The sequence below is a fragment of the Monodelphis domestica genome, chromosome 5, assembly GCF_027887165.1.
Source record: "Monodelphis domestica isolate mMonDom1 chromosome 5, mMonDom1.pri, whole genome shotgun sequence".
Taxonomy (NCBI): domain Eukaryota; kingdom Metazoa; phylum Chordata; class Mammalia; order Didelphimorphia; family Didelphidae; genus Monodelphis; species Monodelphis domestica.
The window spans coordinates 14732099-14758534 of NC_077231.1; the positions used below are offsets into that span (position 1 = coordinate 14732099).

At 36.1% G+C, this 26436-nt stretch overlaps 1 protein-coding gene across 16 annotated transcripts in view; it reads left to right on the plus strand.

The window, feature by feature from the left end:
• The window catches only part of PPFIBP1 (PPFIA binding protein 1), a 238084-nt gene that overhangs the window by 173105 nt on the left and 38543 nt on the right, over positions 1-26436 (plus strand). For 9 of the 16 annotated variants that reach the window (XM_001363771.4, XM_016425613.2, XM_056797642.1 and 6 more), the window contains 9 exons: positions 9494-9580; positions 10367-10480; positions 11387-11518; positions 15006-15098; positions 17454-17568; positions 18931-18963; positions 21034-21095; positions 21953-22037; positions 24945-25093. In XM_001363771.4, the coding sequence (XP_001363808.1) occupies positions 9494-9580; positions 10367-10480; positions 11387-11518; positions 15006-15098; positions 17454-17568; positions 18931-18963; positions 21034-21095; positions 21953-22037; positions 24945-25093 (870 nt within the window). The remainder of the gene's footprint in view (positions 1-9493; positions 9581-10366; positions 10481-11386; positions 11519-15005; positions 15099-17453; positions 17569-18930; positions 18964-21033; positions 21096-21952; positions 22038-24944; positions 25094-26436) is intronic. The other 7 variants (XM_007502869.3, XM_016425612.2, XM_056797652.1 and 4 more) reach the window with 4 other exon arrangements.

Sequence of the window (26436 nt, forward strand, 5' to 3'; positions counted from 1 at the left end):
CAGGTCTATGGTTCTATGTCCTATATTCACCATTATATCATGTTGAGTTTAGAAAAAATCGTTTAAGATGAAAATTATTTTTGCTTGTCCTTTCAGCAACCTCCAATGACAATTTTCCTCTGATGCTAACTGGTCCTCTCCTAGAGTCAGTTTAATACTTGTGTGCAGGTCAACCCCTTTGATGCAGTAATGGAGGGCCAGATTTTACTGGATTCCCAAAGTATGATTTCCTGCTCAAGTTCTATTTATTCATGAGAGACAACTCTTCTTAACTTTCTACAATAATCATAATAGGGAAAATTAGAAGAAAAAGATTAGTCCTTTTGACTGCTCTAGACTTTCAAGGAGCTCTTTTTCTACCTCCAAGCCTGGGGAACTTGTAATGTTCATGCTGATCACATAGCAGTTAGGTACTTGAACTTTTATGGACATAGCAGGACACCCTCTGAGTCACTTCTTTTTTTCTTCTTCTGATTACATAGCCTTTGTCCCATAATTCTACAGACTTCAAAAAGGGGAGTTTTGTCTTCATAGTCCTGTAGTCTCAACCCCCAAACTGTATTTGTTCAGATCATTCACAGATTATGTTGTTCCACTCTCCACTTCCCATTAAAGCATTGTAAACCTTAAAATTTCTTAGACTTATAAATGTTGGAAATTTCACCATTGGGAAATTTCATACTTGAAAAATTTCCTACTGATAGTCTATTGGAATGTGAACCCCCTTGGCATGGGAGGGTCCTTCTCCTCCTTAAGATTACTTTAGGACAGAAACCTTTTGCTGAACAATGGAAAGGGCTTTGACCTATGCTTAAGCATAGAACAGGAAGTTCTTTGAGTCATGATTGATTTTAGAATTGATACAATAGAGATACTTGGAATGACAGAACCAGGTCTTGGAACTTACAATCTCCACCCTACTCAGTCCTAACAGGATTTAGGAAGGGCTGCAGCATAGATCAAAATTTAAATATTTGAGAATATGACCTTCAACAGACATGTGCAAAGGGGCAGACCTCTGGGCAGTCCTGGATTAAGCTAGAGCCACCATTGGCACAGGAAAGACATGGACAGTGATTGGTAGATGTGAGAACTGAGGGGAGGGAACTGAGATGGTTTCCTTAAAGATAGAGGGGTCTGAGGACTGAGGTGTGGTTGGAGAGGTTTTGCTCTGAGAGGTTGTGCTCTGAGAAGCTTGCTCTGAAGGAGGCTGGAGGTGGAAGCCCCTGAGACTGTTTCTCCATTTTGGTCACGTGAGTGATAGGGACTGATCTCTTTTCTTTGCCTCAGCTATCTAAGGGCTTGGGCCTTTGGCCCAGCCTAAACAGAGAGGGTATTTAAGCCCTATTCCCTTCTCTCCCTCTCTCTCCCTTTCTCTCTCTTTCTCTCTCTCTCTCTCTCTCTCTCTCTCTCTCTCTCTCTCTCTCTCTCTCTCTCTCTCTCTCTCTCATACCTTTCTTCCTCCTGTTTGTAATTAAAAACTCCATAAAAGGTTGACTGCTGACTTGAGTTTTCATTTAGGAATTACATAGCTGAATTCCTTGGCGACCTTAAATTAATATATATCAGTCTTTTAAAGTGATTTCCTTGTCACAGCATCTCTTGTAACAAAAAAATAAAAAAGAAAGAGGGAGGGAGAAAAAGAAACCATTTATCAAACTAACCAGGAGATCAACTCTCTCTATAGTACATACAATAATCTGAACCTGTAGGGCCCCATACCTCAAAGAAGGGAGCTGCATTTTCTCAGTTCTATGTCTGAGGCAAAGCATCATCAGTTTAATTACATATCATTCAGTTTTTGTTGTTCGTTTTTATTTCTGTTTATATTGTTCTGGCTCTGCTTACCTCATTCTGTATCAGTTAATATAAATTTCCCATACTTTTCCATATTCTGAATATAATTTGTTTCTTATAGGTGCAATAGTATTCCTTACATGTACCACAATTTGTTTAGCCATTCCTTGATTGATACAGATTTCTTTTGTTTCCAGTCTTTGCTTCTCTTCTACAAAAAGCATTGCTATGAATATTTTGGTATACATGGGGCCTCTCTGTTTTTGACCTCCTTTAGTAGGTACCAAGCATGTTACCAATGATATTTCTGGACTAAAAGATAGAGACATTTGACTTACTGTCTTAACATAATTCCTAATTGCTTTGTAGAATTCATAACTCCATCCTGTCTTTTCACTAGTATTTTCTATAAGTCTGCCAATTCGCTAGATGGAAAGTAAATCCTCTGGTTTTAAAAAATATATATTCCTAGCGCCTCTCTTTGTGGTGGCCAAAAATTAGAAAATGAGGGAATTTCCATCAACTGGGGAATGGCTGAACACATTGTGGTATATGTTGGTGATGGAATACTATTGTGCTAAAAGGAATAATAAAGTGGAGGAATTCCATGGAGACTGGAACAACCTCCAGGAAGTGATACAGAGCGAAAGGAGCAGAACCAGGAAAACATTGTACACAGAGACTGATACACTGTGGTACAATTGAACGTGATGGACTTCTCCATTAGTGTCAATGCAATGTCCCTGAACAATCTGCAGGGATCTAGGAGAAAAAAACACTATCCACAAGCAGAGGACAAACTGTGGGAGTAAAAACACCTAGGAAAAGCAACTGCTTGACTACAGGGGTTGAGGGGACACGTCTGAAGAGAGATTCTAAATGAACACTCTAATGCAAATACCAACAACTTGGAAATGAGTTTGAATCAAGAACACATGAGATACCCAGTGGAATTGCACGTCAGCCATGGGAGAGGTTGGGGTGGGGGATGGGGAGGAAAAGAAAATGATCTTTGTCTCCAATGAATAATGTTTGGAAATGACCAAATAAAATAATGTTATATATATATATATATATATATATATATATATATATATATATATATATATAATTTCTCTTAGTGATTTGAAAAACAATTTAATTATGTTTAACGTTTGCAATTCTTCTTTGGTATCTATTTGGTGCTCTTTGGGAATATTCTCAACTGTATTTGTGTTAATTCCCTCTATTACTTGGTTAGAATACATTAATCAACATGTATTTATAAGTGACTTGCCCAGGGTCATACAGCTAAGAAGTAAGTCTGAGACCAGATTTGAACCTAGAACCTCTTGTCTCCAGGCCTGGTTCTCTATCCACTAAGTCACCTAGTGCCTCTAAATATAGTTTAAAAAGATAACTAATATAATTCATTTCTCTCTCTCTCTCTCTCTCTCTCTCTCTCTCTCTCTCTCTCTCTCTCTCTCTCTCTCTCTCTCTCTCTCTCTCTCTCTCTCTCTCTCTCTCTCTCTCTCTCCCCTTCCCTCCCTCCCTCCCTCTCCCCTTCCCTCCCTCCCTCCCTCTCCCATATATAACATCTATTCCTAAAATCTTAGTCCAACTATTCAGGCTGTGTCTTCATTTTTATCCTATTGTTATTAGATATGGCTCCTCATCTGATATAGCTTGCATGACTCTGAAAAAGTGACCTCTTCATCTTCTAGGCAACTTTCAGAGGGAAATTTCTTCATCATTAATTCCTCAAACAATTAAACTATAGATTCAGTCCATTTCCCCACTGTGTTAACCTAAATCTAATTTCTGCCAAACTGCTATTCATTTTTCCCAGGACTTCATGGAAGTCCTTCTCTAAGTAATTTATGTTCTTGGGCTTATTATAGCTTGGGTCATTGAATTCAGTTGTTTTTGATTATTCCTTAGCTTAGTTTGTTCCATTGGCATTCTTTTGTTGTTTTTTAACCCTGAGCAAATATTAATGCTTTACATATAATTTGAGGTCCATTCTATTTACTCTCTCCCTTTATTGCTTTGTTTTCCTTGAAGTTCTAGAACTTTTGGTCTTCTAAATATATTTTATTATTATTTTGTTTAATTACATAAAGTACTCCCTTGGTAATTTGATCAGTATAGAACTAAATCTGAAAACTCATTCAAGTATCACAGTAATTTTTATTTATGTTTTCTTTAAACAGTGTTTTGTAGTTATACTTTTATGAGTCTTGTTCCTGGGTAGATTATTTTAAATGCTCAATTGTGATTTCTCAGTTTTTGAGAATAATTTGCAAAGTCATAAGCATTAATTGCTCTTTAAACATTTAATATAATTCACCTATAAATGTGTCTGGAGCACAGGTTTTTTCCTTTGGTTGTTCCTACATAGAGTTTTACTGGCACATTCAGATAAGACAGCATGATTTTCCTCTACCCAAGGAATAAACCAAGTTAGGGAATGAAAACTTACTATGTGGCTTTTCTTCCACTTGCTAGAGATAGTATGCCAGACCTCTTTATAGTTTAACTCTATTTTGCCTTTTCTTTCATGATAATGAAAGACTGTTTTTAGCACACAGGGTTGTGGAGAGGAATGGAACTTTTTGAAAAAACTGTTTTAAAAAATGACCAGATACTTTAGGAAGAAGCAAGGTTTTTTTTTGTTTTTTTTTTAACTATTACATGAGGCCAAATTGTTAAGAAGTGTGGACCAGTCTGGTTGCATCTTAATACTTTACTTTTCTTACCCTCTTACCCTTCACTTTAGCAGCTACCATTTCTTGGCCAAGAACAACATTTTCAAAGAGCTTTTGCTATGTATTTATTTAAAAAAAAAAAACAAATTAGTTTGAAAGAATAGATAACCTTAATGATGAGAAGAAAATAGATGTGGTTGCCATATTAAATATACATAATAGACAATGGACTCCTGCCTTAAGGGAGAATGGTGGGAAGAAGTGAGTGGTATGTGCCTGTTTTCTGTGGTTGGCTACAGGAAGAGAACAGATTCTTCTGAGAATTAATATGCTTCCTTTAGTCTAACCTAAAGTCTACCAGCTTGTGGCAGAAGAGCTGACTTATTACTTTATGTCTTCAAATACATTACTTAAAAGCAAGATATTCATATTATTCCCCAAACTGCTGAGTTCTTATATGCTAACTTTTCCTGACCTGCTTTGCACTGGGATTATTGATACTAACAAGAGGCCAAAGTTAATTCTACTTGGAACTGCTTTGGGTGGAATTATGTGTAATGAAAAAAGCAGGATATTAATTGAACATGGATGTGCTCAAACTTGAGAAACGTTTGAGAACATCAGGTCAATACATCAAGTACTTTTGAGTAAGAAGAGCACCAGTGCTCCTTTTGTCTCCATATCTCATCTTCTGATACAGCTGAGATTAAGTTATTCAGGTTAGATTATAAGTTCCTTGAGTGTATCATATTTGTATTTGCATCCCCATTGATTAGCATAATGCCTGGCATACAGTAGGTACTGTACTTAATAAACATTTATTAACTGTTTTCTTTGGTGCATTTCTTTGAAATGTTTCAATGGCCCTCTGATCTTTATATAGATAGCTAGGTAGGTAGAAAGATAGATAGATGGAGAGATGAATGAATGGATGGATGGAGAGAGAGAGATCACTACTCCCCTCCACCACAAAGTTTTTGTTGTTGTTCTCTCTTTTTCAAACATATCTCACTCTTTGTAATCCCATTTGGAGGAGTGGTTTTCCATTTCTTTCTCCAATTCACTTTACAGATTTGGCCAAAATTATAGTTAGTTAGGGTCTGAGGTCAGATTTTAACTTAGGAATATTAGTCTTCCTGACTCTAGATCTGATACTCTTTCCACTGCACCATTTAGCTGCACACCTACCAAAAGCTTCCTCCCCATTAAAAAAAAGTCCTTTGTCCATTCTCACATAGTTGAAATGTCTTTTATTAAGAGTGGCATTCAATAAGTGTTTTAATCTTCCTAAACCTCAGTTTCCTCATCTTTAAAATGAAAAAAAAAAAACAAACAGATTGTTCTTAGGGGTCCCATCAAGCTCTAGATTATGATCATAAGTATTTTTATATACTATTGAAAGCATGATACCTTATTCCTCCATTACGCTAATTTTCCTAGTTTTCCAGTAGCAATTTTTATTCATTCCAAAACACCCTTCAACTCCCCACCACTATATTTATTCACTATTTCTTTGGAGATACCTTGATATAAGTCCAACCTTAGGAAATTAGATTGTGGTTTTTTTTGTGTGGCCATTTTAAGGCTTTATATTTTTTTTTTCCTTTCACAATGTTCCATAACTTATCATTTTGTTTATTTGGTCTACCCCTTTGCAAGCACAACACTGTTAATCCTATTTAATTTTTTTAATTAATTTCATTCAGCCAGAATGAAAGATGAGTTCTATTTTTAATAGAATTTCCATGCCACATTAAAAAAGGCAAAAAATCTTGACCTAGTACAGTGTCTAGTTAGCAAATGTGATTCATATTTTTTTAAGATGGCAATTAATGCTTGTAATTAAAACTAATCATGCATAACTATATTTAACAAATCTGGTCATTTTCTCAAATTAAAAACTTGTCTTAACACAATCTGTTTTTTTTCCAAGGGCAAGTTCCAAAAGAGACATTTCTCATTTTCACAGAAGTCTCTAGGGGTAATACTCATTCATTCCACTCTAGAAAACTGCTGAAAATTTAGATAATTTAACTCAACACATTACAGTTTTTTTTTTAATGGACAAAATTAAGTTTTAGTAATTCAAAGGTACTGTGCCAACAAGTACTTCTGATAATTTTGTCTTAGTACTTATCACCTATTTACTAAATTTAAACTCCTGACTTTGTGAACTCTTTATCAGTGTTCCCAGTCCAGGTGAAGGCTAATCGTAGCCTAAGGAAACAAACATCCCCGTGTTTTGTTTTGTTTTTTTCCCAGTGGAAGTGAGTCCTGGGGCGATGAGCGATCTGCTCCAAGGCTAGAGTCTGCTAGGGCTGGGCTGAGGGATCACCAGGTGATAGAAATCTGGGTTAAACAGGGCCGGATTGCAGGCAACAGAAGCAGGCAGCAGGAGCTAGCTGGCCCGGCGGTAAGGGCTCAAGAAAGTCCTAAGCATATGGTTAAAGGCCAGAGCTGATCAAGACAGTTTTCTAATAAAGCATCTTGGAGAAACGTGGCTTAGAAATCATTATCTAGGTTATCTTTTTTTTTTTTTTTTTAATTTTGGGAAGTTCTTTTGTCCCATTAGGTCGCCAACTGTTAAGATTAAAATTAGTTTCTAATAACAAAAGTATTATATTTTTATGAGGTTTATTAAAGATTTAGAAATAAAGAAAATGCAAAATAAGAAAGCATGTGCCTAAGAGGGCTGAAAGGCCCATTCAGTTTCACTTACACTACATCTTGAGAGACATGTGCTTGGAAGCAGGGATGGAGAGATCCAAAGTAGGCGGAGAGTCAGCTTAAATACAATTTCTGTTCTCTGCCCAGGTGGGAATTCAGGTGAGCTTACAAAGCATTCTGGGAAGTGGCCAAGGACTTCTGGGAATTGAAGTCTGGGCATCAAATCTCCATTTTTACATCAGTTCCCATGTAATAGCATTACATTATATTTTAGAAGGAAATATCCTGAATTCATGTAATGATATAGACAGAAATCTTAGTAAATATTTAAAATAATGTGTAACATGTTTCAAGTATATTAATTACCTCATTTCTCCTTGTCACAAAATTATTTCACATTTATAAACACTGGGAAGGTGATATATAACTCTTTTATGTCTTTTTTCCTTAGCAGTATTTTGTTTTGTTTTTTTCCTGTTAGCTGTAAAGCAGGATCTGTTCTGTGCTATTTAACTTTTTAGTTATTCTTCAGAGGACTCTACTGGCCACATTCACCAATTCCTGTCTGTAGGGCTCTCATAATCTGAATAGAATTGCGTCCGAATGGAGTTTAGGAGTGGCATGTATTCAAGAGGTAGAAAATGCTTAGTTGAGCTCATGTGCTCTATGGTCATAGAAAATTTCACACACACACACACACACACACACACACACACACCATCAAGTTGTATTTGGAAATGTATATATTTGGAAGACAGCATGGTACAGTAGGTAGAGGGCCAGATTTATAATTAGGAAAATCTGGGTTTAAGTTCTGTTTCAAATATAGACTTACTGGGTATCCAGGGATAAATCACTTAAACTTTCAGTGTCCTGGCAATTTAAGCTACCTGGCAAATACCCTAAGACTATAAGTTCCCGAGGAATTGCTAGGATTGCTGTTTTACATTATAGGGGAAATTTCCACAATGGGAATTCCTTACACTGAAAAATATAGATCTAGCCACACTCCTCTCTCCATAGGTATTTGAGAAAATCTTAATGATTTTTGCTCATTTTTGTAAGTTTCGGCATCATATTAATATTAATAAGCAAAATAATAGTTGCCTCAACAAAAAGTGTATGTTTCACAAATTGTCAGCATATTTTTCTAAACACCTTCAATACCTGTGACCCTGTGTTAGGTATGATTTGGATTTTATTGTGAACAAGATCTCAGCAATGAAAAGCACAAACTATGCTAGGCAAGGACAATGATGAATTATTGGCCATATTTGCTGCCAGAATTCAGAAGAAAATTCCTGTAACTGTTGGGGAAATGTTCTTTGGAAGGCAGATGGCAGGAAATGAGTTGAACGTAGGATAAATAAGATTTGAATGCTCAGAATAACTAATGTCCTACGAGTAATACCCATCCTTTTCCTAAGGAAGAATTCCTAGGATTGAACAAGAAGATGAAAACAATATCATTGCTAGTGACCAGACTTAGCATCAGTTTAAGAACACATGGTTCAGAAGTGACAGCTCCAATCTCACCTTCTACAGGAGGCCCTTCCTCATCATCCCTATCCTCATCCCAGCTCATTGCTAGTGCTTTTTCACTGAGATTACCATCCATTTATAGCTTTTTTCATGAGTTGGACCACCACTACCTCAAATCTTTTCTTAAGAATTACTAGCCTAACTGAAACATTCTAAATATAATACAGTATTAATGGACCCCAAGATGTGAAGAGTTGATCTCTCCCAATATTTAGCAAAAAATAATCTACTAGTACTCATTCTATTTCCATAGTTCTTCTAAATATATTTGATATGTAGAATACACATGTACCATTATGTCTGTGGTTGTTTGTATGCTGTCTCTCCCATAGACTGTAAGCTCCTTGAGGGATGGAACTGTCTTTGCCTTTCTTTGTATTAGCACAGTGGTTGGCACATAATAGGAGATTAACAAATGCTTGTTGACCAACTGATGAAAAGGATACTTCCTTAGGAACAGAATTGTCTCCATACAGATCTAGAGAAATAAAGCATCGCCTATCAGTCACAATCAACAAGGACCTGTTGTGCCCATTGGTCAGATTTTTTTTTCTGCTTCAGAAGAAGCTGTTTAGTCTGGTGGGGGGAAAAGTTAAATCCTTGACATGTTTATTCATGCCTACAGAAGGTATTTTGAGATCAAGGGTGTTAGGAATTGACTTATATTCTAGTTTGTATGTATTTGGGGTAATGCCAGCAGTTACCTTGCTGCATTTGACTTGAGGTCTGGAACACCAACTTACTCAAAGTGCTTCAGTTTCAAGGGATCTTCTCATCGAATGTTTTTTTTTTCCTTTCAGACTAATGGACGTATATCTGGAAATGGTGATGTATATCAAGAAAGGCTAGCACGTTTAGAAAATGATAAAGAATCTCTGGTTCTACAGGTATTCATTTTACCAAAGTTTCCTTTCAGTATATTCACAAAAAATTCATTTTAACTTATTGGCAAGTCAGTTTTCTAGTCTTTACATTTCTTGCACATACACATATATGTATATAGCGTGTGTGTATATTAGCACATAAATGGTTGGTGATAGCTTCTTCCTTATTTTACTGGCAACCCTTTGGTCTTCTTGAACACACACACACAGAGTATTATAAGTCCAGTGTGTTTAAGTCCTTTTTGTTATGTGAATTTAAGAATAAATTCATAGAACTTTCAGTGAATTTTTAGGATGCAAAATGGAATGTTCAAGGAGGAGTATTTAACTGTGCTCTGAAAAACATACACCTAACAAAATTATGTTTTTTAATTCCAAAAAAATCTTTTCAAATCTTTCTAATATTTTCCCTGAGTAACAGGAATTTATTTGACTTATTATTTCCCTTTTAATTTAACTTTAATTTTAAGTTTTTAATTTTAATTTCCATTCAATTCTTGACAAAGAATGGTTTATATGAAGGTTCTGAAATAATTATCTCATCTCAAAATTATTACACGTAGTTGGTTGGCAATAGTTTAATTTGTATTTTAATGGCAATCCTTGGAATGAAAGGATTAGCAAAAGTAAGGAAATGTGTAAGTGTGGGTGACATATATTGCTCGTATTATAATGTTGATATTGTCTTTTTTCATTTAAAGAAGTTAAGGAATGAATGTGTTTTGTTATGAGAAATAGACAGAAATACACAATTCTCCTTCCCTTATGCGCATATTTTATGCTTTTCAGGTAAGTGTCTTAACAGATCAGGTGGAAGCTCAGGGAGAAAAGATTCGTGATTTGGAGTTTTGTCTTGAAGAACACAGAGAAAAATTAAATGCTACAGAAGAAATGCTGCAGCAGGTATGAAGAGAAAAGTAAACTCTAGCAGAAGATTTTCTGCTAAATATGGGGAGAGCATTTATCTTTTGGATTGTTGGCTATGTACTGAATTCCATTTGGTGTGTTTCAGTTTGCCTAGTAAATGTTAGTAAAAGATTTGTAGTAATTGTAGCCCATGAATAAGTGAAGTAAAAGAACCTTAAAAGATAATTGTGTTAGGGGCAATTAGGTGGCTCAGTGTGTTTTGAAGTCAGGTCTAGAGATGGGAGGTCCTAGGTTCAAATTTGACCTCAGACACTTTCTAACTATATAACCCTGGGCGTCTAGCTCTTCTACCTTGGAATAATATAATACTGATTCTGAGGCTGAATGTAAGGGTTTATTTTTTTTTTTAAAAGAGAATTCTTTTTGTAGGGTTGGAAAATTCCAGTTTCTGCATGTGCTTTTGTTTCCTCGATTTTCAGACTAATTCCCTATATGGGGATGAAAAAAATTCTTATTTTTCTCTTATGGAAAGGGATAAATGACTGCAACTCCTATACATGATCGTCTGACAGGTGTTTATTGTTTTGCCACAGGCTAAACAATGGCAGCCTATCTTCAGAAAAGAAATTTAGAAGACTAATCTTCACTGGCAAGCAAAAAAAGGAATCCCATACAGAAAGAATTCCAACCCAGCCTCCTCCAATCTTTTTTTGGCTATACCACTTACTTAGTCCTCAGTGGTTGAGCCTTAGTTGCTGTGTTTTTTGAAATTAGATAAGCCCTTGTATTAGAAAAGGATGTTCTAATTTTAGAAATATAATTGGTCATTATCCCCAAAAGTTGTCCTGATAAAGGTGCCCAACTTTACACTATATTGGAACAATGCTTTATTTTGAGGCAAACTCATATGCAGCACATTAAAATGTTTCTTCCTCTCATCAGGAACTTCTGAGTAGAACATCTCTAGAAACGCAGAAACTGGACCTTATGGCTGAAGTATCTAACTTAAAGCTAAAATTGACTTCTGTCGAGAAGGACAGATTAGACTATGAAGATAGGTTCAGAGACACAGAGGTGAGTCTATCAATGTCCCAGACAGTTTTCTTAGGATCATAGATTGTAGAAGGTTGGGGGGGTTTTCTTTGTTTTGTTTTGTCTGCAATAGATAGTGGGAGGAATCGAGTGACTGGTTTGTGGTTTGGATTCTCCATATTAAATAAATCACTTGTTTCATTCCTCATCTTTTTCTCCTCCTCTCAAATAAAAGCTCTCTTATTTCTAATGGGAAGTTTTTAAATATGTATGCTTTGTGCAACTTGCTTCATAATTTAACAGTGCTCTTAAGTTATTCAATCTGTCCTCTTGCCTTTGCATAGAACCACACTTAAACAATCCTAGATAAGGTTTTATTCCGTGATGATAATAATTGTATTGATTCCACAAGCTCCTTTACTTAAGCAGCTGATAGCTGCCATGATGATATTCTTCCCTTTCATTTCTTGAGACTTGTGATAGACAGGTATTCCATATCTTTTTTTTTTTAAAGCAGGTTTCAGTTTCATCTATATCTTATGGGCCAAACGAAACCATTCTGGAAACAGTTCTCTTCATTCTGGAAGAACTGCCATAAAAACAGCAGTTTAGTTCTCTTTTCCTTTTGACCTTGCTTCTTTTTTCCACTGTTTAATTATCCTCTTTGGCTGTTTGTATACATGGCACCTTGAGGGAAGAAAAGTACAACAAACAAACTAGGAAAATATTCCAATCTTTTATCTTCCCCATCTTGACCTTTAATTCTGATCTAAACTAAATCCCTTACACTGCATTTGACTACCTTTCCTATTGCCTCATTCCTAACTGGAGATGGAAAGCACAACTGCTCTGTATCTTTTCTGTAAAATTCCCTTCATCAATCAGAAAACTCTTTCCAAGGTTAATTCCATGTCATTTAGTTTTCCCCTCCTTTTACCTTAGAACCCTTTAATCATTTTAGCTGCTTTCTTTTCAGTCCATGATGTCACTATTTTAGTCTTTAAATATGAATTCCATTTCTGCTTTAGCTATGGAATACATCCCAGTACGTGAGGACAGGGGCTATTCTTTTATTCATCTTTGAATCCCTAGTGCCCAGTAGAGTTCCTTATATACAGTAGGTACTTGATGAAAGTGTGTTGATTGAGTCGAATTACTAGTTTGGTTGGGATTTTATTACATCATATCTCCTACTATCTTTCTTTTCTCCTGCCACATATATGTGTTAACTTGATTTTCCAAAACAAGACTCCAAAAAAAGGCAACCTCTTTCTAAATTCCTGTCTTTTCCTGATCTTTCAAAATCGTTTCCTATTCCTCCTTTCATTTCCTTTAATCTCACAGTCACTACATAACTTAATAACAGAGCTGAGCCAACAGATGGAGAATGTAGAGGTGGAACTAGCTCTCTTCCAGGAAAAGAGGTTACAGTATGGGGACCAAGAGGTGACCTTTTGCATCATGTACCACAACACTGGAGCAAAGCTTAATTTCTCTGCATGACTACCACTCGATTTCCAAAGGTGCAAAATATGACTAACCAAACAGTCAAACTAAACTGCATGGAAAATGCTTTCAGGAGTCCAACAAGACTGGTTCAGAACATCTATACTCCTTATTTGCTTGTACTTTTCTTTGAAATCCCTTAACAGTTCTCTTCCATTCACTCTACCTGTCCCTAGTCACAAAGAGCATGTTCTTATCCATAAAAATTCAAGTAAGCCTAAACTCTTGCCAATTATTTCAGTGAAGTTTCATCACACAATTCTGACTTTAAAATAATTATAACAAAAAAAATTTAAATAAAATAATGATAACATATTCACACCTAACAGAGGGAAGGTGATATATAATAATATTAAGTATAGTTTAATATTAGCATAGCATAACATAATATAGTAGTATCATGTTATATATAAAATACCACATTTGATAACTGATAATGTCTGTCTATATCTATAGTGTCTTAATGATCCCAAAATACATGTATCTATACATGTGCTCATCTGAGATGACAATAAAATATTTCCAAATTTGAAGTCAAACATAAAAACAAAATACAATATTTATTTTCCTATTTGCCTCTTCCCAACTCCCCTAAAGCAAAATGGTTCTTGGAAATGTTGTGACTCTAAGGACAGTTTGCCCCTTGCACCAAAAGCTTGGGCTAATCATTCGCCTACTGGGATGGAAAAAACAATGTCTAAAGATCAAGAAACTGGTTTTAAATTATAGTTCCATAATGTTAGCCATGAACACTTGGAAAAATCATAGCAGAAAGATGATCTTTATGGTCCTCTTTTGTTTTTATTATGCACCCGATTTCTCAGAAGATTTGATTTTTGTGTAGGGAAGAAGTAGGAGCCTAAATATTTCCAAAAGTGGCTATAATGTTTAGATTCTATCAGAATATTTTTAGCATTGCTTTTCTGAGGGTTTGCAGATGTTTCTTTTCCTTAGTCGATAGCTCCACCTTTTGGACTATAACTTGAACTTTAAAAATGTTGATACTCATGACTCTTGTAACCAAGGGAAAATATTCTAAATTGACTAATAATCCCTGCTCTCAAGTGGCAAATGGGGTTACTTTTCCATGGAAATAATTTGCTCTCAAAGGTAATCTTTTCAGAATTGATCTAATGATGAATGAAAAAAAATAAATTTTGTTTATTGCTCAAATTAGTAAATTTGAGAAATCTGTAGTTGTTAAGGGAATCAACAGTCGACACAACATGAACCAATTCTCTGAGATCTCTCTCAGAAGGAATACTTGAGCTATGTTCTGCACAGTAGTGAAATCAAGGAGCTATTCAAGTAGTTGTAAGCCTCAAAAATAATAGATTCATTTAATTTTGACATCTTTGAAATATTTATAGTCACTATTCTGGCTTGTGTTTTTGTGGGGGGTTTCCCCCCTGGGATTTCTTCCTCACAATTTCCTAGATACTACTTCATAAGTAATGACTTTATCTTCTTCCCTGTTGTTTCATCAAATTGCTCAATATCTGGACTTCAGTTTCTATTACTGCTAAATGAAAGGATTGGTTGGCAGCTAGGTAGTGCAGTAGATAATGTTGAGCCTGAAGTCTGGAAAACTCCCCCTTTTGAGTTCAAATACAGCTCCAGATACTAGCTGTGGGACCCTGGATATATCACTTTAACTCTTGCCTCACTTTCCTTATCTGTAAAATGAGTCGGAGAAGGTGCCAAGAAAACCTCAAATTGGGTCACAAAGAGTTGGCACAACTGGAAAACAACTGAAGGGATTGGTTGGATTAGTTGATCTCCAAGGGCCCTTCCAGCTCTAAGGTTATATTCCTAAATTTGTGCCTGGTAATGTCATATGCAACAAGGGTCAAACATTTTCATACAAATCCCTAGGTTTCAAAAGGCAGAACTAAATGAATTAATAAATGCATTTGTTCTTTGTCCCCTTCCTGCCTTGTTCAAGTTCTGCCTTGCTTTTTCTTCCTTCTTCGATTGATGATTTTTCCTTTATTGTTTTTCCCACGGTTGTCTTTTGTGACAGGACCTAATGCAGGAAATTAATGATTTGAGATTAAGAGTTGGTGAAATGGACAGTGAGAGACTTCAATATGAAAAAAAGCTTAAATCGACCAAAGTAAGTGACTCTTACTAGTTGTACACCATCCTAAAATGTGTTTATCCAGACCATACCTTTTCCCAATAATGTACAAAATATGGGTGATGAAGAATAATGTATATGAAAAAAGACTTCCCTCAAATATGAACCTCCTAAAGTTCCCCCCATGGCCCTGAAGGAAGACCAGAATCTGATTTATCCCAGAAATCTTGACTTGCCATTTGTCTGATTATCTAACCTCCTTGTAAACTGATTCTCTTAGCTACTTAGCTTTGTTTCTTTTCTATCTTTATTTTTCTTTCACTGCTCTATCTCTGTTACCAGTCTTTAATGGCCAAACTTTCTAGCATGAAAATCAAGGTGGGGCAGATGCAGTATGAAAAACAGCGCCTGGAGCAAAAATGCCAGACGTTAAAGGTGTAGTAGACAATGGATGGTTGAACCTATGTGTTTCCTGTTACACTTGTGTTTATGTCTCCATGTGACTGGCATGCTCTTTTTAATGTGCATTAATTTTGTTTTGTGCCATATGGCTTGATTATTTTTTAACGTCATCAACTGCTTATTAAAATATTCTTAAGCTTAACCATATCCTACCCTTTTCAGAAAAATTTTGGAACAAATATTCAGATAAGAACACCATAGAGTTGGGGGAGAGAAGAAGGACTTCCACTACTAGGATTGAAGGAGTAATGAATTTGAAAGTTAAATCAAAATTAAACTTGAATTAGATCTAAGTTTATATTGGTTAAATTGTTAAGCCACAAAATTTTACCTTCCGAAGAAGTTAGTTTCATCTTAACAGTAAACTGAATCTATTTCTATCATCTGCACAATTTATTGAATGCGGATAGTAGGGCAGTTAGGTGACTTAGTGGAGAGAGAGCCAGACCTGGAGACAGGAAGTCCTGGATTCAAATATGATCTTAGTCACTTCCCACCTAAGTTCCTTAACCCCCATTGCCTAGCCATTAGCACTCTTCTGCCTTTGAACCAATGCTTAGTGTTGACTCTAAGACAGAAGGAAAGAGTTGAAGGCAGAGAAAGAAAGTGAGAAAAAGGGAAAGAAGGGGAAGAGACAGAGACAGAGAGAGAAAAGAATGTAGTGGGGAAATGTTGTGAGGACAGTGCAAGTGAAATGTTCTTTGTCTTAGCATAATTATTATTATTTCAAGTCCACCAAAAGAATGGCACTACTTTCCTGTCTATTCTCATTTAAATACTCTTTTCCTATGCTCCTTCTATTGGCTTTTATAAAAAATAAAAAGAAACTTTTTTAAGTGGGGTCTTCCTTGAGGGGCTCTAAATATCTTCTTTACTTTGATTATATGGGAACTCTCAATTAAGCAATTGATATTAATCTTGAGAAATAACCACTTGTTAAGTTTATTATTATCTATTATTTTAGTGTTTGTTTTTTAAAATAGATTTTATTTATATTTTTACCTTGCCTAAATTTCTTTCAGTGTCCCTGTAATTTCTCCTTCCCCAAGAGTTATCCCATTAACAACAATAAATATATATATATATATACCAGTATGTGTATATATATATTTATATATATTTTTAAGCCCTTAACTGCCATCTTAATATCAATATTGTGTATTGGTTCCAAGGCAAAAGCGCAAGGGCAGGCTACGCAATTGGAGTTAAGTGACTTGCCCAGGGTTACACAGCTAGGAAGTGACTGAGGCCAGATTCGAATCTAGGACTGTCTATCTCTAAGCCTGGCTTTCAGTTCACTGAACCACCTATGGAAAATAAAAAGGGAAATGGGAAGAGGGAAAAATCAGTCAAACTGATTAGTACCTCAGAAAGTTTTAAACTAGATACAATGTTCCACACTCACTATTATTATTATTAAATCTCTGCTGTTACATTGGTTTTTATTCTTTTGCTTTGTTTATGAATGTTAAATAGTCTCATGCTCTGATGAAGTAGCCCTGATGTGTATGATAATTATGGATGCTGTCTTGTTCTAATGAGCTGTTATGTAAATTTTAGCATCTGTCTATTATATTTTGCTTTCCTGATTTGAAACATCCAATCCACTTGTTTTGTTACAACTTTGCACCAAAAATACACGCAAAAAGCCATTATCCAATATAAGATTCAAACTTTGGAGAGGCCTGACTTTTGTTTTCTCTTTTCCCCTTTTAATAGCCTACTCTCTGACATCATTTGATAGAATTATAATATCTTTAATTGGTTGTACTTTAATTGGCCTACTTTCATGAACTTGGCTGATTTCTGAGGTTTGACTCTAAATTCTTAGAAAGTTTTCATTTGAACAAAATGTTAAAATTGGTGTGATACATATTTTTCAATGATCTCGAAACCAAACAAAATTTAACTAAGTTCTTCTATATTCAGGATGAACTTACATCTTTAAAAGAACAGCTCGAAGAAAAAGAATCTGAAGTAAAAAGATTACAAGAAAAAATGGTGTCCAAGATGAAAGGAGAAGGGATTGAAGTAATTGACAGAGGTAAGAATGAGTACTTTTTTGAATAGAGGCAAGAAAAGACTCCCAGGGTCATCTAATTCTGTCCGATAGTGAAATATACCAAAGTATATAGAGCCAGTGATGTGCCAGAAAATACTTAAAATTGGCTCTTTGTGGGAAAAAAAACATGTATAACACGCTTTTAATTTTGTTTTATTAACAATTTTGTCCATCAATTTCTTAAGATTAAAAAATTACCAAAAATAAATCTAGCTCTGATTATTATCATTTGCCATTTTCTGGGGTTTAAATATTCACATTGCAAATTTAACAATTAGTCTCAGTAGGTTTTATGAGCTGACTCCAGAATACCCCTGGCTATAACTTTAAAGCTATAAGAGAAAAAAAGAGTAATGGATTCTCTTAGAAGTTCACTTCAGTTTGGCAAATCATGTATTCTTATTTACATTCATTCATATTCACATATTCACATTCTTATCATTGGCACATACATTATGTAAAAACTGAATTGAAGGGTAGCAGACCATTATTATGCCCCAGAATTGTCCTGAAAGTTTAGAACATCCTCTCTATACTATGTAAAACAAGATGAATGTAAGGGTACAGAATCCCTTGGGAAGAAGGGAGAAAAGTTCTTCCTTACCCTTGGTAACCCCATGAGGCACTCTTGCCTGGTTGAGGACAGCCTGGGATGGTGGAACTGTTCTGATTTAGGAAAGGAGATTATTGAATAAAATAATGCCCTTCAACATGTTCATTGTTATAATGCTCATTATTCTGTGTGGGGATCATCAAATAGAATTTTCAGTTAATGAAATCAGCCCATTTCCCAACTTTTCTTTTAAATGTCAGTTTATTATAAATTGTATTATCGCATATATTGAGTTGGGTGTTCTTAAAGGATATGTGTGTATATATAGACATTTTTATGTATATCTGCTGTTTATTTCAGTTCTAAGATTATATATGCATATATATATATTAAACCCGTATCTTCTGTCTTAGAATCAGTACTATATATTGGTTTCAAGGCAGAAGAGTGGTAAATCAGGGAATATTAAAACCTTAGATGTTACATCATAGAACTCTTTCAATCCTATAGATGAGAAAACAAGTTGGCAGAACTCCTGATTACAAGGCCAACAATGATCTTTTTTACTGAAATATATTGACTGGTATTTTGGCTGCAGCAGGTCTAAAGTGCTAACATAGCACATATCATAGACTTATGATAGAATTGACTAAGAAGTTAGATTGAATTTAGTGTCATGTTCTTGGGACTCCCTAGAAACCGGTAATGATTACAAAATGGAATAGGCTAAACAATGTAATTTCCTATTAAAGTTTAAGCTAACTTCCAATCCACTGGGTTTTCCTGCACAGATGAAAACTGTAAAAAGAAGCTCAAAGAAAAAAGTAAGGTTTTTGGAATCTTTATGTAAACATTTACCCATTTCAGAAGCACCATCCATGTAACTTTTTGCATGTATCTTAAAATGTTGCTTTTACCAAAACTATCAAATTGCTTCATCGGTAAGATTTCTTGTGTCTTCATAGCATTAAAAACAAACAAACAAAAGAACAAAACAGGACAGAGGATTGTTGTTTACATTTAAGCTCATCTTTTTCAGTGGCCCTGAACCACTGCCGCAGTGATGGAAAAAAAATAATGTTGTCAATTGGTTCTTCTTTTGGGAGGTTCTCCCACTTCCATGCTTCATGTGAACTTTCTCACACAGTTGAGAGATCAGAATATCATTTCCAGTGCCCTGTACTTAGGGTACACTTAATATTTGTTAGAATCGAGATGTAAAGAATTCTATCTTTCTGCTAAAGTTTATAATAACTCATTTATATAGCACTTTAAGGTTTACATAACATATTTTAAAACCTGACTTTCTGTCCTAGTAATAATGGTAAGACAGAAGGGCAAGGGTTAAGTCAGGGTTAAGCAATTTTCCCAGGGCCATATAGCTCTATCTGAGGCCATATTGGAACCCATGCTCTATCCACAGTGCTACTTACTTACATAATTAATATATTATTAGCCTCATTTTTTCAGAGGGAGAAACTAAAGTCCCAAATAGGTTGTTAGAGTTTGAAAACTATCTCATAATTCAAAATCCAGAACTCTTTTTGGTGCTAGAGCTCTCCTTCAGATAGCAAACTCAGTGTGAATTAAGAATTTAATGTATAAAAAAGAAAAGCTTTATTAGCACTCATCTCACATCCCCTTAACTCATCTTTCCCCTCATTAGTCCACAGGAACAACATACCCCCTCCAGCTGTTTTAGGTTTGTCCCTGACTTTGTGACCAGCTCTGCATTCTTTGTTTTTTTAATGCTATCTTTTATCTTAGAATTAAGATTAAGTATTGGTTCCAAGGCTCTGCATCACACAGCTCTCTGTCCATTTCAACTCACTCTTCATGGTGCCATATTGCCTCGGGCCAAATGATATACCAGAAAGGGTACTAAGTTTAGAACCAGTTCTAATATGATTTGTGTGACTAAGTTTCCTCACCTGTAAGGTGAACCGAATAATATTTGTCCTATTTATGGAGAGGCTCCAGGGTAAAGTGGACAAAGGGATGGCCAGAGTGTTAGGAAGATCTGGGTTCAAGTTCTGTTTTGGATATGTAGGAACTATGAAACCATGGACAAGTCACTTAATCTCTCCGTGCCTCAGGCAACAGAGTTTCAGATTGGTTGCCAATTTGTATTAGTAGAAAGAGTTTTCTGTTACAAACTCCCTATCATTGAAATCAACAATTAAACCTTCCCATCTCTCCTCCCCCCAAATATCTGTATCACTGGGTTGTTAGGGGAAAAAAGCATTTGTAAACCTTAAAATGCTACATAAATATGAATTGGGATGGTAAACTTAGGTAGAAATATGAGCTGTTGTAAGCATCTGTCCCTTTTACTTTGATCCTTGTTCTCGAAATACTGTTTAAATAGTCTGGAAGTTTATGGATGAAGCAAAGTACTTGTTACCTCTTTCTGTGGAACATTAATAATAGCTCACCTTTACGCAGAATCGTCATTCAGCATGCGCATATGTCTCAGTGCTCACCTCTACCACCACCCCCTGCTCTGGTCTTTGCTACATTTTTAATGACTAAACATCAGTGGCCCTTCCCTTATTCGGGGTATAATCCATCACCTTTATCCATTGCCTGGTCTAAATGGCTTTACTTTTTGGGAAAGTTTTTTACTGTTGGATTTCATTCTTCTGGAGAGATTTTGGGGTACCATTTATGTCTTAGTGGTGTGGAGGTGTTCATTTTGTACTTTTCAGGTTGTTTAGCCGAGTGTGTATTATATATGTATATATTAAGCTCAGTTTTGATAAGTAAAGGGAATCTCAGTAGGGCTATATTAAAACAGTTTCATCTGAAAACTGAGGACATTGTATATAACTCAGTAGTGCCCATGTTAATAGAAGCCGGACCTAGACTGACACCTGGGATATGTTTATTTTCAGATATTGAAGTACAGAAAATGAAAAAGTCTATGGAATCCCTGATGGCAGCAAATGAGGAAAAGGTAGTTATGGACAGAATTAAATGGGTTTTTGATGCCTCCTTCAGTCACGATATTCTCTTGTACAAGACAACACATACTTGAAAGCCGCATCAGAAATAAGTAGATTCATCTGTGACTCTGTGAGGAGAAATGGGAAAAGAAAATGCCAGCTACTCTAACCTCTAGGAGTCAAACTTGGCCATATTTCCTATCTGAAACACTAATTTTTGTGAGTGCAGAAAGATTTAGGTCAGAAAAATCTAGCTGTTAGCTGAGAGATTGAGTAAAAGGTAACATTGTATGACCAATATAGAAGTATCTTTTACATGATAATACATGTATAAGGCAGATCAAATTGCTTACCATCTCTAGAAGGGGAAGGAAAGACAAAGGGAAATAATTTGGATCTTACAATTTTTTTCAGAAAACCTATGTTGAAGATTATTATTACACGTCATTGGGAAAATACAATATCTTTAAAATAGAAACAAATAAAAAAACATTTTAAAATACAACCTGGCCAGAATGCTACATTTGCATTTTGTTAATAAGAATTGATTTCATCATATCATATTATCTATTCTTAATGTAATTATTTTCTGATTTTTGCCTGTTCTTTCATTTTCCTCTTTTATGTTCCTCTTACTCCTTCATATCCACAATGTCTCTTCCACAGCTATTTTTTTTCTTCTGATATCTAGTTTTGTTCCTTCTACTCTTCTGTTCCCTGCTATGTTATCTTTATCCATTGAATGAACTCAGAAAACAAGCATGTACATGCATACACACGTCTTCTGAGAAGACTCCTTAAGTAGGACTTTGATACCGTAAATAGCCTTTCTTGTAGTATCAAAGTTGCCAATTTTATTTCCTCATAGGATCGAAAGATTGAAGATCTTAGACAGTGTTTGAGCAGGTACAAGAAAGTACAGGATATGGTGATACTGTCTCAAGGAAACAAAGGTAGAGTATTTTCTATTGTGCTCAATGGAAGGTGTTTATTCGTGATTTATCTATGCATTTTGCCTCCATTTTTTGGATTGCCTATATATCTAGTCCCTGGCTGAATACTTCCTGTGACACTGCCTATCAAGGCAGCTAATTATATTGTTGGGCAGCTTAGAAAGCTCTTCTGCAAAGGGAGCCAAAATATGATTTCATATAACTTCTAGCATTAATATGTGGGAATGGAATATTAGAATGCTTTATTTTAAACCCTCACCTTCCACATTAGAATCAATACTGTGTATTGGTTCCAAGGCAGAATAGTGGTAAGGGCTAGGCAAGGGGGGGGTTAAGTGACTTGCCCAGGGTCACACCGCTGGGAAGTGTCTGAGGCCAAATTTGAACCCAGGACCTCCCATCTCTAGGCCTGGCTCTCAATCCACTGAGCCACCCAGCTGACCCCCAGAATGCTTTTTGAAAAGTTATTTGACAGCACTTTGTAGCTTTAGTTCGTGAGTTCTTTCTCTTTAAATGCCTTTGAGGCCAATTGCCCTACTCATGATGAATGTTTATTTGACCTCAAAAATTGTAGATTCTGCATTAATCTCTTAATCACAGACTCTTGGGATTAGAAATCTAGAAGACTTCTAGTTCAAAGTCCTCTCCCGGTTTTAATTGCAGCCCCCAATAAAGAACAGTATAATTGATAGTCCTAAAATTATGAATAAATTAATTTGTTATGAGACCTTTGAATTTTTGTTTTCTGAATCTATTTATTGAAAAAATAGGGGAATATCAACTGTATGCAAAATACCAACCTAGGCACTGAAAAAAATAGGATGAGAAGATATGATCTTTACTCTAAAGGCAAGGCATGAGTTATTAATATAGGGCATGGGTTCTTAACCTTTTTTGTATTTATTATATGTCACCCTTTGACTTTCTGGTAAAGTCTCTGGATCCCTTCTTAGAATACTATTATTAAATAAAATAAAATGTGTAGGATTGCATTGAAAGTCAATTATGCAAAAATATATTTTAAAACAAGTTTATGGACTCTAGATTAAGAACTGATGCAAAAAAAAATGTAATGCATATAGATAACTATAATAAAGAGTAAAGTGTGATAAATGCACAAGAGAGACTCCAGGAATATTCATTTAAAGAAGAGATCACTGTATCTTTTGTGTTGAAAGAATTCTCAAAATCTATCCAGAAGGATCTGTAACCTACAACATCCCTAACAATAATGACTCGAGTCTTTGCTTGAAGACATTTATTGCGAGGGAATCCCAATCCCTTTGTAGACAGCCTGTTACTCTTTTGTGTAGTCCTAAAGATTCAGAAGCTTTCATTATATATAGCCTGATGAATCTCTTTTGAACTTTCATCCTCAGCTCCTTTCCAGCTATGCCTTCTCCATATTGTATTTTTTTTAAGTCCTTGACTTCCATCTTGGAATTAGTTGCTTCCAAAGTAATGGAGGTTAGGTGACTTGTCCAGGTTCATGCAGCTAGAACATGCCTGAAATATTGTATTTATAAAGATTATTTTGGTGGGCAGCTGGATGGCTCAGTAGATTGAGAGCCAGGCCTACAGACAGGAGGCCCTGGGTTCAAATTTGGCCTCAGACACTTCCTAGTTGTGTGACCCTGGGAAAGTCACATGACCCGCACTGCTTAGCCCATACCACTTTTCCACCTTGGAACCAATACACAATATTCTAAGACGGAAGGTAAAGGTTATCTTAAAAAAAGATTATTTTTGAAGGATTTTACTCTTCTTAAATTCAGTCATATTATGTTTGAGCCATCCAGATCTTTTTGTGTCCTTAGTTTATCATTCAATATTTCAGCTATGCCTTCCAGCTTTGTGCTAATTGCAGATTTCATAATCCATCTATTTTATGCTTTATTCCAAGCCACTGATAAAAGCACTAAATAGGAGAGGACAAAGTTGAGATTCCTGCAGCCTTTTACCAAAAACCCCTTTCTGGATTGACATCTCATTCATGATTCCTCATGCAAAAAGTTCTGATCCAAGGGCAGCTGGGTGACTCAGTGGAGAAGAGTGCCATGCCTGAACATGGAGGTCCTGGGTTCAGGTCCGGCCTCAGACACTTCCTAGTTGTGTGACCTTGGTTAAATCACTTAATCCCCATTGCCTAACACTTAACACTCTTCAACCTTGGAACCAATACTTAGTGTGGATTCTAAGACAGAAGGCAAGGACTTTTAAATCCTTATTTTATCCAAGTAGCTATCCTGTTTCCTGGCCCATGTGTCCTATCTTGTCCACAAGGTAATCATGAGAGATACTTCAATGTTTTGCTAAAATCTAGGTGAATTTTATTTAAAGCTTGCTTGGAGGAAGGAAGACCTGACTTCAAATCTGGCTTCAATCACTTCCTTGTTGTGTGATCCTGGGCAAGTCACTGAATCCCAATTGCCCAACCCTTCCTGCTCTTCTGTCTTAGAAGCAGTACTTAGTATCAGTTCTAAGACAGGAGGTAAGGGTTGTTTTTTTAAAAATCACTTAATCTCATTTTTGTTTTTTTTGTCTGCAAAATGTTTTCCCCATCAGTTCTGCTTTCTTTATGGGGTTTTAAAAGAAATTATGAGTAGGGAAGACCTAGGTTCAAATCTAGCCTTAGATACTCACCAGCTGTGTGACCTTGGGCAAATCACTGAACCCTGATGTCCTCAGTTTCTTCATCTCTAAAATGAGCTGGAGAAGGAAATGACAAACCATTCCAGTGTTTTTTGCTAAGAAAACCCTAAATGTGTCATGAAAAGTCAGACACAAGTGAAAACACCTGAAAAATATGCAGAATATGAGCCATTATTCATAAGCCTCCTGCTAGGAATTGATTGGAGATCATTAGTGCTCCTGTCTGACCTGCACTCATGTTTCATCTTTACCCAGGCAAAGAAGGGGACTATGAAGACCTGCCCAACTCAGTTTCAGCCTTGCTGGAAATGCAGAGTGTTAGTGATCTGGAGAAAAGTCCACCTCCTACCCCTGTTACAGGATCTCCCAACCATGATGTATTGAACACAAGTGTTCCAGAAGAGGTATTATTTTTCTTTAAAACAAAAAACAAAAAAAACAACCCTTATCTTCTGTTTTGGAATCAATACTAAATATTGGCTCCAAGGCAGAAGGAAGAGTGGCTAAGGCTACGCAATTATTGGTTAAGTGACTTGCCCAGGGGTCACACAGCTAGGAAGTGTCTGAGGTGAGATTTGAACCCAGGTTCTCCCGATTACAGACCTATCCACTATACCTCTATCCACTGAATCACCTAACTGCCCTGAGAGACTACTTTTTAAAATATAATGGAATATAACCTGCCTTTTGGAGCAGAAAAATTTAGCCTCTCCTTTCCTAAACTTGGAAAAAGGAATTTTGAAAGAAACAGAAGAGAGGAAGGCTTGGCCAAGAGGAAGAAGGAACTGGAGCTGAGTATTCATTCAAATATGCTGCTACCCAGAGATGAATCATGATAACCTAACAGATTTTTCCCGTCTTCTCATTAGATACATATAGATGCTTATCTGTTGCTTTCAATTTAGATCTAATTTACTAACTGTAAAATCCGGTAGGCCACCAGAAATGCTAAGCTCCTTGTGTATTTCTATGTAAGCTTAAAAATATAGAGAGGAGGAACAAAAACATTATTTTAGGGAATCAAAAGGTTTGCTGGGCAAGAATAGACCTGGGCCAACAAATAGAACAGTGTGAAATGACAGTTCTGGCTTATGAATTCACACTCAGATACTGTGAGAAGTAAATTATGTGCTGGGCTATATTAAGCTTACTTTCATTTCTGAACCTTTTTTGACAGTTGAGTTTGGAAGTGAAGCCACTTCCCTAAGGCAGAAAGGAGTTGAAAGAAAGCTGTGCCTGTATAAAGGAGGAAGGAAGTTTTTCTTATGCCCCCCCCCCCCCTCCCTACCCTCAGTTTGCCTCCTCCACTAATGGCTGCTTTTGCTTGCCTCTGGACTAAAGGCTGGGGTAGGTCTCTCCCTCCCTTGGGGAGGCTTAGCATTCTCTTATCTCCCTCTTCCAAGACTGATTTACCTTTCAAATCCAGCCCACCACTCTTGGTGGGAAGCCAAAAACCTCTCTAGTATCAGGAACCCATTGGCTTATCCTCTTTCTCTCTTTATAAACTAAAATAAAGCACATAAACACACTTGGCATTTCTATTGGTCGGCAGAGTTTTATAGTGGGCAATTGAGATAAAAAAATTGATAAGCTTGCATACCCAGCTAATCCTGAGGAAAAAGTGGCTAGGAGGTAGAAGGGGAAGCTCTCTTTGGCAGGGAAGTATGGATCCCTTAGGTCATTCCATTTCCTTAGCACAGTCTACATCTCCAGATAGGCGCTCTCTTATTGCTCATTTCTCAACAAC